The 13,780-nt window shown below is 41.3% G+C and overlaps 2 protein-coding genes across 3 annotated transcripts; both read left to right on the forward strand.

The window, feature by feature from the left end:
* The first annotated feature begins 258 nt into the window (after positions 1-258).
* On the forward strand, positions 259-11,565 carry LOC124221791 (heart- and neural crest derivatives-expressed protein 2-like). 2 transcript variants are annotated; one of them, XM_046632110.2, is made up of 4 exons: positions 259-750; positions 2,421-3,010; positions 6,549-6,726; positions 11,222-11,565. In XM_046632110.2, exons 1-3 carry the CDS (start codon positions 648-650, stop codon positions 6,675-6,677), a joined length of 822 nt encoding a protein of 273 aa, XP_046488066.1. In that variant the 5' UTR covers positions 259-647; the 3' UTR covers positions 6,678-6,726; positions 11,222-11,565. The 2 variants fall into 2 exon arrangements, with proteins under 2 accessions (XP_046488066.1, XP_046488064.1); XM_046632108.1 differs by lacking the exon at positions 11,222-11,565 and having other exon boundaries at positions 6,549-9,439.
* Positions 11,566-11,617: 52 nt separating this feature from the next.
* On the forward strand, positions 11,618-13,545 carry Pban (PBAN-type neuropeptides). The gene is made up of 3 exons (XM_046632115.2): positions 11,618-11,746; positions 12,748-12,981; positions 13,059-13,545. Exons 1-3 carry the CDS (start codon positions 11,671-11,673, stop codon positions 13,274-13,276), a joined length of 528 nt encoding a protein of 175 aa, XP_046488071.1. The 5' UTR covers positions 11,618-11,670; the 3' UTR covers positions 13,277-13,545.
* Positions 13,546-13,780: the final 235 nt, after the last annotated feature.

Consider the following 13,780-nt stretch of genomic DNA (forward strand, 5'->3'; position numbering starts at 1 on the left):
TGGAGGAGAGTTACGACCCATTATGGACCGCGTGACCGAAGACAAAGAGAGAATGTCATGGGAGAGAGGGAACCCCGGGTGGGGAGAGACGGGGGGAGAAGGTTAATCCTATAAATTGATGTTCAGAGAGGGGGCGAGAGATATGGAGGAATAAAGGGAAAAGGCGGAGCTTCCGAAGCGCACGCGGACGAGCCGGAGCTGAGAATGAAGCCGCGTACAGCACCTCGCGGTGTGGGTGTCGCAGGAAAGTCATCGCAGATGGTCGCGGCCGGAGGATATTCATTTGTCATTCCGGCCATCGGGCGTATGTGCATACGACGGTACAGTCGAATCGTTAAAGTATCGTTAATTTTCCGTCACCGTCGCTCGTCGAGCGGGCAAGTCGCCAAAGGCGCGATTAGTGTGTGTTCCGGTTAAAAGTGTCAAAATATGCGAATCCATTAGTCGGGGAAGACCAGCGGAAGATAAATTGGGCTTTGCAACAGCGGTCAAGAACCGTCGGTCAACTTGAACCCATTGTACTCGTTGTCGAACAGCTTTTCTCTACGACTGTCGAATTTGCGGTGACTTTACAGTGTGCACCGCTTTTAGACACCCGCAAGTGCCGCCGGGTAATTGATCGTTCTTGAACAAAGGCGTGTACCATAATGGCTGCCATGTTGGACGGATACGTTAACCAGCTCGATAATTATTACGCCCATAATCAGTGTTTTCAACCAAACGCTTATACCGTACCTGCGCATCGCCAAGGTTAGTAAAAAGCGATAAGTTGGATTGCGAGAGTTCAGGTTTTTTTCCCCACCCTGTCGTCGATATCCCGGATTCTTTTATATCCGAAAAACAAATTTCATCTTTGAAGAAAAATCGCAGATGATTTGGTTTTTCATAAATTAGCAATGTCGTTTTAGAAAAGGTGATGGTAATATACTTGAATCTGGGAGGTGCCGATCTTCAGGGTAATTCGAAAAAAGCATATCTCGGTTCTCAATGACGTACAGGATAAAAGCAAGAAATTTCATGCCAAGTTTTGTCGGAATTTACGAAGGCAAACCCTAACAGTGATATCAAATTATTCGTAGCAGCGTTATTCAAACTAATTGAAGAGATTTTGAACCTGATACGTGCCTAAGATCGTGTATATAATGTCATAACGGTCAATTAACGAAGTTATCTGAAGGTAGCGTTGCGTAGAAAGTTCACGATAATAAATCTATTAAACTTTGATGAACGTTCAGATATTCAGAACAATTTTTTTTACAGTACGGTGAATCGATGCTAAGTGTTTGGGGATATTGTAACTAACATAAGCGTAAAAACGTCGAGTCGAATACCGTTCTCAAAATTTTGTGCATCGCGTGCCAAGAGCAGTTCAAATGAACTTCGGTCAAATGAAAACTTTACTTCATGCTCGAATTGCGAATTATATAGCAAGAAGAAGGATGTTCAAACGTCAACGAGAATGTACAGTACATTTGCAATAAAGTTTAGAAAATATTATAATAATTTGCAATCGATACTCTGCACATATTTTCATTCGAGTAAAAGGAAATTTTGCGAAAGTCATTAGCCCAATTTCCCCGCCAAAACATGAAATAATAATTCATACCTCACACTTGACATCGCGGAACGTGGACTCGTGTCGGAACGAGGTTTAACATTCCGAATTATCGCGTAATCCACATAGCGTTGAAAATTTTCGTTTACATCGCGGCGAGGCAAAAAATGGAAATACTGGAAAAGAAACAAAACAAAAAAATATACAAATAAATAAAAATGAGCAGCGGTTACGGCTGTGAACTCGCGACGCGTTCTCCTTGTACCAGCAATCGAAGTAGGTACGGAACGAAGAAAAAGTCGGTTCCCCTAGTATCGCGGGCACGCGTCACGAGGCAACTCGAGGGTGTTAAAGCAGCCGGAATACCTACCGTAGGATATCTAGCCGCGCGGTGAGCTTTGTAAACTCTCGGAGTGACGGAGGCCAGAACACCTATCGTTTCCTCGCTGCACGGGGTAGTGGTATAAACACGCTAGATTTCCAGCACCTTCGTAGCGTTATTCTTAGGCCAGAAGTAGATACGGTTCTCCCGTACGTCGAGGCCTGACTAAACCTACCTACTCACCAATCTTCATCAGCTCGTCCATCCCGCATACATACGCGTAGGGTATAGCATACTTACTTCGCATGATAGCGACGTTCGGCTCGCACATCGCCACGATCATCATCCCAGTCGGAGTTTAACCTCGGTAAGAGTTGCACGACACAAGGCGTTGTAAATCAGCCGTTCGAACGGCGTTGAAACCCCGTTGCGATAGCGTAAAGATGCGAGGTCCGAGGGTCGATTCTCCAACCCTCTTCGATCGGGCCCGATCCTCACGATTCTTCGACTCGTAGAAAGACACCCTGGGCTGATCCGTTGCAGGTGGAAGCGCCGTTGTTCCGGCCATGGACTGTCACGCCGTTCCCGATAGTTCTTACTGGAGTCCGATGGACGCGACGGGAATATCCGGGGGCAGTTCCGGCTCCGGAAGTCCGGGCACTTCGGACACTCCACCGTGCCTGGAGGAGCTCGGGATAACGGATCCCCCGGCGGCGTTTCACCTCCACACCTATCACAACCAGAGCCACGTCGTAGCCTCGCACAATCATTACGGCGTCGGGTACCACGACCAGGTCGTCGATGGTCAAATCCGGGAGGACTACGCGCCCTGCTCAACATCGGCGGGTCAGGGTTCGTCCTTCAGCCTCGGGACCCCGGTGAGACCGGTCAAGAGGAGGAACACTGCCAACAAAAAGGAGAGACGACGCACGCAGAGTATAAACAACGCTTTCGCCGACCTCAGAGATTGCATTCCCAACGTCCCGGCCGACACCAAATTGTCCAAGATCAAAACTCTGAGGCTCGCTTGCTCCTACATCGGCTACCTCACAGCGGTCCTGGACAGCGACGAACCTCCGGCCACCTTCAGGGCGGAACTCGTACCCGGCAGCAGGCGGTCCAAGCAATCCGGGGTGAGTTGAACTGTAAAATTTGAAATTGGAATTAGTACGAGTGACATTGCGAGAAGAAGCGATGCGAGGTAAGTGGAACCAGGTCGAGACAACTAAAGTGCGGATCACCCTGCGCGCTGACTGGACTACACAATTCATTCACTGAGTAGATCTTTCGATGGTGCATCGTAATCTCTAAGTATCAAATTTTTCCTCGAGTCAGGATTCATATAAAAATTTAACCCAATGAAGCACAATTTTTTCTTTGAATCGTTTTAAAACTATATTGGCACTTCCTGCAGTACACCACTTATGATAGATAAATACTGAAATCGGATTCAGATTGGGTCCAATTCATTGACCTAAATTTCAATGGGATGTTGAAGTTTCGTATCACGTGACCCAAGTTTATAGAGCTATGCGCTGTTCCGAATGTTGAGCATGCAGTACTATTGTTGGGAATTGTTTGAGTCGCAGTCAAACGACCGGGTTGAAATTGTTTCTTTTTGTACCTCTTGTATTGTCCGCGAACCTTCCATGAGAAATAAGTCAACGTCGAGTAGGTGATAATTCAATTAACACCCTACACCGTGCAGGGACGAGAAGAGAGATGGATAAAAGCACTCTTGATTACTCTTCATTGGTGCAGGGTAATATCTCCATCCCTTGGGACCGCAGCATGTCCCCTAAAATCGCAATATGTCGGGAAATTCGGAACGCCGGAGTCACTCACTACCGGAATATCATCTTATCTTGTTTTCTAATCAAATACAATTATCCCTTATCTTTTGACCGATCTCAACGTATCGCACAATGGCTGTACCGATATCTCGGTCCAGAATCACTAGCCATCTCCAGCGCCATAATTGCTCTGATTGAAAAGACATCGTCTGATCTATGACCGCAGCTTGGCAGAAGAAAGCGGAGCAGTTATTCATGGTACATAAGTACACGTTAGGTTCGTGAAAGCTTTCGTAAATTTGTCCATGTGTTGGGTAGTATAAATTCTATAATTAATTGCTGCAGCGATATGTTTCAGTTTTATCAATTCGTATCATTGCCAAATCAATTCCCGCTATACGTACCTACGATGTCAATTGTCTTAATTTTACGTTTCACGTCCGGTTTGATCTTTTTCAATGATGTTCTCTGACGGGAGAGAAAAAAATGAACACCGTTCGCTCGAAATCGTTTATGTACGCTTTTACAAAGTAGGTAATAACGGAAGAGAGGATAATAGTCGGACCATGAACGTCGGTCAAACAAGGGTGAAAAAAAGAAAGAAAATGGTAGCTGGTTTGCTGACAGCTTGAAAATTACACTGATTATTCGGTACAGTCATTTCGAGTTGTTAAATTAGGGTATACCGCGGGGTCTGTTCAACGCTACTCTTAAAACGTCGTTAGAGGCCACCAACGCACGGCGGAAGTAGCATACATCCCTATTGAAATATTTTTCACGTCTGTTATTTCACCCCGTTGCACGTGACCGCGTGTATAAGCAGACGTGTATAAAGTATATCCAATTAATTTTGCCAACATTCGGAACGAGGGTGGTTTTCTCTGTTGAGGACGCAACGATTTTTGCATTCAAGAATATGAAGCAGCTCAATAATGCTCCGAATGCAAAACAATTATCCGACGCAGTAAGACTGATTCAAAAGATAAGATCCCTCTTCGAAGAATGTTCGAAAATACAAACTGTACGTATGAACAGAGTAAAATAAACGTACATATCTACACAGCGTGCCAATCAGCTGAGAATCATTCGCGTAGACATTAGATGGTAAAAAATAAATGATGATCCTGATAGGAAGAAGGAAAAAAGTCGGAAAATGGACGTGTGCGTATATTCAAATTAAAACGTGGGAACGGAGTGTAAGGTTGAAGCGAACCGAGGCAGCTGTGAGGCTTGATTCGTCTTGGGCTCTACGAGAAGCTCGACACTTATTTCAAATACGTGTTTAAGCTATATGGAAAAAAAGTATGAACCAACCGTTTGTTTGCTTTGATAAGTATTGAAGTCGCGCACTTAGATCTCACTGAAAAACCACTCAATGCATGTGGCGTCTTTATTACTACCTTATATAGTATATTATTTTAGCGTTGCATATCTCGCGCTATATACTTTATCCACACCCTTTAGATAGTGTTTAACGAATTTATAAATAGCGCAAACCGACGTTGTTTCAGCTAGACGCTTCTTTTCACATTTTTCATTATTATATATATGTATATATATATATATGTATTATAGTGGTGCCTGTTTGGGTGTTGGAAAAATTTTCATTCGGACGCCCCCCAGATTTGTTCCAAATCATTGAAAAAATAAAATAAGTGTAAATTTTCAAGCCTCTACGACAAATGGAACACGTGCCTCTAAGCCCCGATAATTTTTAATGTAAAATACATGTTATAACCAGTTATTACCTTTTGTATGAATTTGGTATAAATCGAGGTATAAATCAAGGGACCGATTTGAAACTTAGCAGAGTTATTGCTTATAATGATAGGAACAAACCCTAAAAATTTCAAAACCACATGTATTTTATATTTAAATCTTTCGGAGCTTAGAGGCACGTGTTCCAGTTGAGGTAGATGCTTGAAACTTTGCACTGAGTTTATTTTTTCAATGATTTGGAACAGATCAGGGGGGCGTCCCAATGAAAAATTTTACGGCCCTTAAATAAGGGGATGTATAAATAATTATACATATATAATTGTTTGTTTGTTTCGTAAAATACCAACAAAAAAAAACTCCCACTATTCTTAGAAAGCGTTTTGTAAATTCAAATTGCTGCGAAACTCTCGGAATGTCGTCAAAATCCTTTCATATCATAGAATTTTTTGTAATCGTAGGTCTTCTGACTTCAATATATATATATTAGAAGCTAATTTTTAGAGAAATTACTTTTCATCACGGTTAACCCTTACGCTGCACACCGAGGTCAAAATGACCCCGATGCGTGTTCACTGTAAATTCCACACGAAAAACATCCAAAACAGTTTGATATGATGCTTGAGAAATAATGAAATATCGTAAAAATCGTTAATTCATTCTCTCTCCAAAAATTCAACTTCACTCACTCATATAAATATGTATTTTTCATCGCACATTATCTCCATGTTTTTTTTTTTTAATCCCTGTGTCTCGAGAGTTACTCAATCAGTTCTCAGCTGGAAATATTGAAAATTCAACGAGTCATGATTTTTTGAGTCAACTAATCGATTTCCCGGTATTTCTTTGTTCAAGGAATTGTTTTCATTTTTAAAATTTCATTACGCTAAACATAGTTAATTTTTCTTGAAATGTAATAGTTAAAGAGTGTCCCTACATTTTTTCAAGTTATCCGAATCGATATCACCGTTTTTTACTTATTGATTTGTGACGTGGGGTCTCCAGCGACCCCGGTGTGACACCAGTGTTATACACAGGAGGTGTGCAGCGTAAGGGTTAAATTAAGTCATTAATTATTTTCGTCGTCAAACGCTGAAACACGAGTAAACGAAAAAAATGCCAATCGTATAAATATCAGTTCAAAGTATGCGTCTCGTTGCAGGTTGATCAAAGTCAGGAAGCGATATCTCAAGAACCTGTTGAGGAAACGAGGCGTACGAAAGGAAGAACGGGATGGCCTCAGCACGTCTGGGCCTTGGAATTAAAGCAAGAACAGCCTCCGGGATTATAGCCTAATTACCACGAACAGCCTGAGATTCATCCTACTTTATACGAACTGGGTATGTGACAAGCAAGGTGGCGTGATAGATAAGTGCGGACATGTCACAAAAATGAGAGAGCATTCACGCTTTCGCCTCGGTTCTAAGAGTGCCATTTTTTGGAGAATAAATCGTTCTCACGAGAAACGAACGATCATTTAAAATCAATAAGCACGACCACGAAGCTGATCCATATTTTTTTCTTAAATTTATCTTTGTTCGGAAACATCACTTCGAAGAATAATTGTTTTCTTCAACTTCATAATATGTTTCGTCAGTAATTTTCTACCCAGCAGAATTTGGGAAAAAAGATCAGCTAATTCGACCTCAATCGATATACCTACCGTAAAAAAAATATTCCCAACAAAATCATAGTGCCTACGATTTTTTATAAGTCGTCGTGGAATTTGACTGTATATTTCAACTTTTACGAGCAGTTTCAATCGTCCTAAGATTTGCTATAATTTCGTTGTACCCAGGATTTTTAACAACGTCACGACGTAGGAATTTTTATTACTTGTCTCAAGTTTTGAAAAACGAACAGCTTTTGCAATGAGGTCGCGTTTCACGGATGAAGATACATAAATTTCACGTTCACCCGGCTGGTTCAATAATTTTTTATTTTCCATCGATCCTTCCACTCGAATCGTCCGGAAAAATTATAATCCACTGTACCGCGGCGTAGCAAAAGAAATCGCGGGCAGCTGGTTGAATTATACGGGGAAACATTTGTCATTGAATTTTCCTTCATAAATATCTCTGGCGAGCGCGAGTGCGACGTAAATTACGAATCAACGTTAGGTGGTCCAGGGAATCCCTTTTTCCGCGGGTATCTCGACGCAAGCGTCGCTTGGGAAAAATAGACACCGCGGAAAAACGAGCTCGAAATCAACTAAAACAAACGATTGGTTTGAAGATTAAAGAAAAGCTCGTAAAGTGAGCGGACGGATGTTCAAGCAGGTCCGTTTCACTGTGCATCAATTTGAAAAGTGTGCAGATATCAAGTTGAAATTGGTCGTGAAATCGTTGCTTATTACGATAGTAAAGCGTACTTTCTGTTTTGAAATATTACTATTAACGAAGGGGACAGAGTTTATGGTGATGCAAGACACCCGATACCGCGAGGTTTAAATCCTGTGAGTCACTTTTTCTTCTTCACTTTTTCAACGAGACATCAATTACGCGCGGGTTCTGGTAAATTCGATATCTCCGAGTCGTAATTACGGCGCCAAAAGTCTCGCAACGTTCCAAGTCATGATTTAATGTATAGTTTTGCTCAAATGATTCATCGACTCACCGCTGACGGCAGCTGTAGGTTTTAATTAACGCGAATCGGAAATTTGCATGCATGAAAATTTTTAGTGTGCCGATAATTCAGCTTTTAAAAAAAGCAATAAACATATGTAGCTCGCTTTTTGTAAATTCAACAAACAGACTTTTCACCTGAAACTGTTTGACGAAACTTTTTACCGCGGGTTACGTAATGTTTTAATTTCCATCGTTTCTTCAACTAAATTTTTATCTGAATTCTATTTCTTCGATTATATTTTGGCTCAACACTGAGAGGACAATTTATTACTGTATGGTGAAGCCAGTATTTATTACCATGTCGCATACTAAAACTATATTATCGATACACAAATATTGATAGCATATTTATTCAGGTTTAATTTATCGGTTTCTAATAAACTTTTATACAGCTTCGTGATCGTTTACAGTATAAAGTAACAAATATACAGCTATTTCCAAGCTTAATGCAATAAAAAAAAATCTCTATCGTTATAATAAATATTGATATCTTCCTTCTTCTCACGATGAACATTTCTCGCTAGTTGAACTTTTACAGAATTCTGATACGGAATAGAATTTAATCTTGCTCGAATAAAAATAATAAACTTTCGCAAAATTGGAATAACAAAAATCAGCTCGCCGGACGATTATTCAATAAGAATTGGAATCACGCGGTTCTGCGTTAAAATAATTAGGGAGCTAAATATATTTTGGCATTTTATTGCAATACGTTAGACATTATCGAAGGAAAAATTCGACGATGCTGTTTGTTGAAATGCCAAATAATGAAACAAAATCGGTCGCATGAGCAACAAATCACCATCGAGAATAATTAAAAAATATATATATATATGAAATGCATTCTCGAAGGTGCCGAGTCGGTAAAGGTGGAATCACCAGTTCATTTTTCTTCGTTCTTTGTTAATTTTCAAATACTACGTAATATGTGTAAAGTTATAATATAATACACGCAGATACATATTACATATAATTATGCAAGTATTATAAGTTATTTTTATCGACAAGCAGAGCCAGGGCACGCCTGGTTTGAAGTATAACTGCTGCATAGACGGTAATATATGCCGATAGCAATAAATATCTAGTGACTAAAATTCACCCGCATATGTACATTGTTAGCTATCTATCTTTAGTAGCAATTAAGTCTTACACCAATGTGTTATACAGACACTAGAATTCGCATGAAACCCGCCGAATATCATCGTGGACTTGGAGCTCTACGGTTAATAAATTTTTAAGCAAAGAGTTGAGCGGTAAAAAGTGATAATATTCGCGGATAATATATACATATTTATAGAATTATTTAACTTATTTTCCACAATTATTATTCATTTATGGCTATTTTGATATTTATTGCGTAGACAGCGTCATGTGTATGTATGTATACATTATTACATAGCGTATGTGTGTGAAATAAATGTGAACGTTAAAAAAGGCGTTCCGAGTGTATGAGAATTATTACGGCGGTTTCACTGTTCCCTTGCACTTTCGTTTTCATCAACGATTCGAATCGAAGACTCGAGGCCGGAAAAAAGACGGAAATTTTTCTTCATCCCATCGCGGCCACCCCTGCACCCTCAACTTCGAGGTTCAAATACCGGGTTGAGATATAAATCTGCATTCCAAACGGGCGACACTATGCGAGGCACGCTATTATTAGATAAAGAAGTGACGTTTTTCCTGTCGTCGGGTTACCGCCACCCTTATACTGATTATTCCACGCTGGATACGCGTTCCCGTTATTTTAATTGCTCGCGTAATTAGGGGTAGTTTTTCATCGGCGGGCGGTACCTGGGATCTTTTGAAGCCCGGCCGAAATACCGAAGGTGGGAATTCGTGTCTCACGCTTCTATACTTGTCTACAAGTTCATCCCGTAATTGGTAAAAGCGTTAATCTCCATTTATTTTCACTTGCATCGGCATACCGGTTGTCTTCTTATTCCTACCCTCGGCTACGCCCACGAATCAAAATAACGACATACATTCAGCATCCCTTATTCCGTCTGCATGGGAAATCCAACTCACGTCAGTCTGACGTTAATACCGTGACTAATATGCAGGAAAATAATTTTGCCACCGCATAAAGCAATTTGCTCATTGGTTTTTATTTTTTGTATTTTTTTTTTTTTTAAACATATTTACAGCATCTCCTAAACGAGTAGTCGAAATAGTCGATACAACGTAATTTTTTGGTTACGTTTTGTGGCGACTATTTTACAAACTTGATCCTCATAACAGTCTTCCACGATTATCATCAAAGTTAATTACATGTTATTAAACAATTAGGAGTGAATTTTCGATAAATTTATGACGCAGAAACAATAATACTGTGATTAAAAAAAAACATGAGTCGTGTACGAGGCTTCGACCAGAGTTTAAGAATTGTATTGAAAAAGCTCGCTTGTCGCGTCGTTACTCCGCGAGCTGCCAAGACCCAATGGTCAAGCGAGGAGAATCGAAAGGGTATTTATAGCGTAAGGGGTTGATTGGTTGATCCTCAGATTGAATTGGATAATTGACAAGTTTAACCCGCGACTGATAGCCGGGGAAAGCGTTACGCATAAATTCGACGCCTCGCGCGAAGCTCGACGTTAAATCTGTTCATTCGTTACGCCGTATGGGGTACGCGAATACGTCGAGAAATCCACGTCGCCGACTTTCAATTGTTTCCGTTATCCCCCGTCTCCCAAGCACAATCCCATTTTCAGGTGTATTTTGTTCCTCCTTTGAAAGTTGCAAAAACGCAATAGGTACGATTTTCTGACGATCGAAAGTCGGCACGGTGATCATTTTCACAGAGCATACAAAATGCGTGTGTATAAAATGTCTGTACAACTCACCGAATGTTGAGAAATCCACTTCCTGTCTTGCTACAACGCTCTGTTCCCTCGTAGTTCACATTTAACACTATGCACTGGGAATTTCAAACAGTTCGTTCTGCCTTACTGCGCAAAATTGTTGATAAAAGTTGAAAAGTTCTCGATGCAACCTCGATTCTAATACGAAACCTCGTCATTGTCTACACACTCGCACCACACACTCGTTCAACTGTTACGATTAGAATTGTAGAATGAATGGGCTTTGAGACAAGCCAACGTATAAACGGATGCCGAGAAGGATCAGCGGTAAATGAAACCCGGTGTTATTGATGAAATTCTACGCGTTTCGGAGCAGAGTCACAAACACTTACGTTAGTTTACATTCACAGATTCGCCGAGTCACCTTTCACCCTCTGACTATCAGCTACGCGGCGATGTACGGTGTGAAAGGTAAACAATGCTAGTTTATGAAAAGAGGAGAAGAAGCAAGCCTCTCGATTTGACTTTAAAAATGATTAGTATCGGGGGAAAACAGCTCGTCGGTATCGAGTGGTCCGTGAATGGTGATGCGAAGGTGTATTATCGGACAGGTTCGTTCTAAACTCGGTGCGTCTAATTCCGTATGGGCGACGCGGAGTCCCGATCAAATGGAGACAAATTACCATTGAGTCGAGATTGTCGATGTAGGGGGAAGGGTGTTGTCAGCGGGGTGGTTTTCCTGCCCCCGTGAGCGGCGCCTCGGTCATCCTCCCCGTGGGATTGCGCCTCCTATATAACCTGAGGATTTCGTTTTACCGAACACCACTCGACTAAGAGGTTCAATCCAGTGTACAGCAGCATGATCCTCTTCACCAAGCATTTCTCTGTCTGTACGAGCATTGCTCTCCTCGTCACCTGCGTCACGGCCGAATACGGTAAGTCCCAAGTCGACGACACTCTTACACACATTTGTAACCTTATTACATGTTGCACATGCATCATTTCTTGCAGTGAAAATCATTCTTACGAGAATTACAGGCTCGGCTTCGAGATTTGTACTTGAGGGCGCGGAGTCGTGCTCATTGTTAACGAAATGTAACTCCAATCTTGTTTAACGATGTTAAATCGTGTGGCGATTCAATTTCAGCCTGATTAAGCAATTAAGCTCCTTGTTGAAAACCTGTGACTTTTGGACTTAGTTGAACTTTGCATAGTTATTTCCTTCTTCAAATGGACGGCTATTTATGCAACTCGCTAAGGCAGTGAATCGTACAGATAGTTGCAGGTATTGATTTGACAATGAGACATCCATAGGTAACGGATTTCAAATCTTTTACAAGGATTTGATGCTCTGCTCTAGAATTTTGGGTGATTTTAAACCATGCGAATCGTCGAGGAGCTTGAGACCTGTATAAAGTAAATAAAACCTCGTGTTAATTGACGTTGATTTGAAACAAAACTTCCATCCGATGACACGAAAAGAGATTCCCCACAAGAAGGAGAATATTTAATTGTAACGATTTGTAATTGAAAAAGATCACTCCGCAATATTTCAGTATCATAAAGTCACTGTGAAAATTTCAAGTAATTTAGTAGACTCGCTTGAAGGTTGTATACAAGAATTTTTGAATGCTAAATGTTTTTTTTTTTTAACAAAATAAAAGACGCGGTCTTCGCAACTGCTTTACCGAATGAATTTTACCGTACAGCGATATAAAAATTTCAATCCCTATACCTATTATCACTAGAATGAACCAAGAGTCGCGTGTTTTTTCTTTTAAATTTTAGTACCTTCTTAGCCACGGATATCAGTTTCTGCGACGACGTTGCTAATTCCGAAAAAAATTCTCCCCACTGTCAAGCCACTAATTCCGTATATTGATTTGCCGCAATTCGCAAGCCGTGTAACGTACCTACCTCGGTAAAAATTTTCCAGACACCAGGGAAACCGAATTGAATGGCGGCCGATTGCCGGAAGAGAACAGCATGTGCTCGGGAACCAGCTGCGCAAAGCGAAGTCCCCTGAACGGTGCTGCTGGCTCAATGTGGTTCGGGCCGCGTCTCGGCCGCAGGCGAAGATCCGACGAGAGGCTGGAGATGGATCCGGAGGAGACGAACGCCATAGCCGACGTGATAAACGGTGCGCCCTGGGCCTTGGTTTCCATCCCAGGTGAACTTGCGCTCGCCCTTTAACCGATCGGTTGCGATGCGTGATACGAGTTCCCGCTGTACTTTGTATTTTCTCAGGAGGAAAACGTCACGCTCTGCAGGTCTTCACACCGAGATTGGGAAGAGAATTGGGCGAGAATTACGGGTTCAATTCGCTGGTCGGTGACCAGGGCGGGAATCAGGACGACATGGAGCAGCGTTCTCCACCTTTCGCGCCGCGTCTTGGACGCCGTCTTCCTTTCGCACCTTCGCCGCGCCTCGGTCGCGAGCTTCGAGCACTTTTCCAGAAGGTCTAGGTCCGTCGACACGTCCAGGGATTCCTGCTGGAGGATCCCTGCATTCGCCCACTTCCGTTGTTACATAAATTTACATTGATTGATATAATTACGATAATTAAATGGTATATTACACGATTATACTGTATATTAGCCGTATTAAGTACCTGTATGACAACCTCTACGATGTATAATTAAACGCGATATTGCAATAGAAAATTGAAAGAAAGAAAAGACAGAAGAAAAAAAAAAAAACAACCATTTTACACACTTCACAAACGAAATATAAATACGTCCGTACAGAACGTGACTTGTGTAACCCAAGTAAATATGTACTTATAAATATATATGTATGTAGCTCATCTCTTATGGATAATAAACTTTTATCAAGAATTTATTTTTTTACTATAATTCCTTAAAAACTTTATGAAATCTTTCCAAGCACGGGTAAAAGAAAAAAATGTCAAACTGTTATACGTGAAATAGCGGATGAAAGTGAGAAAATGACGAAAGGATTAAGGGGAA

The sequence above is a fragment of the Neodiprion pinetum genome, chromosome 6 (genome assembly GCF_021155775.2).
Source record: "Neodiprion pinetum isolate iyNeoPine1 chromosome 6, iyNeoPine1.2, whole genome shotgun sequence".
In the NCBI taxonomy this organism is placed as follows: Eukaryota; Metazoa; Arthropoda; class Insecta; order Hymenoptera; family Diprionidae; genus Neodiprion; species Neodiprion pinetum.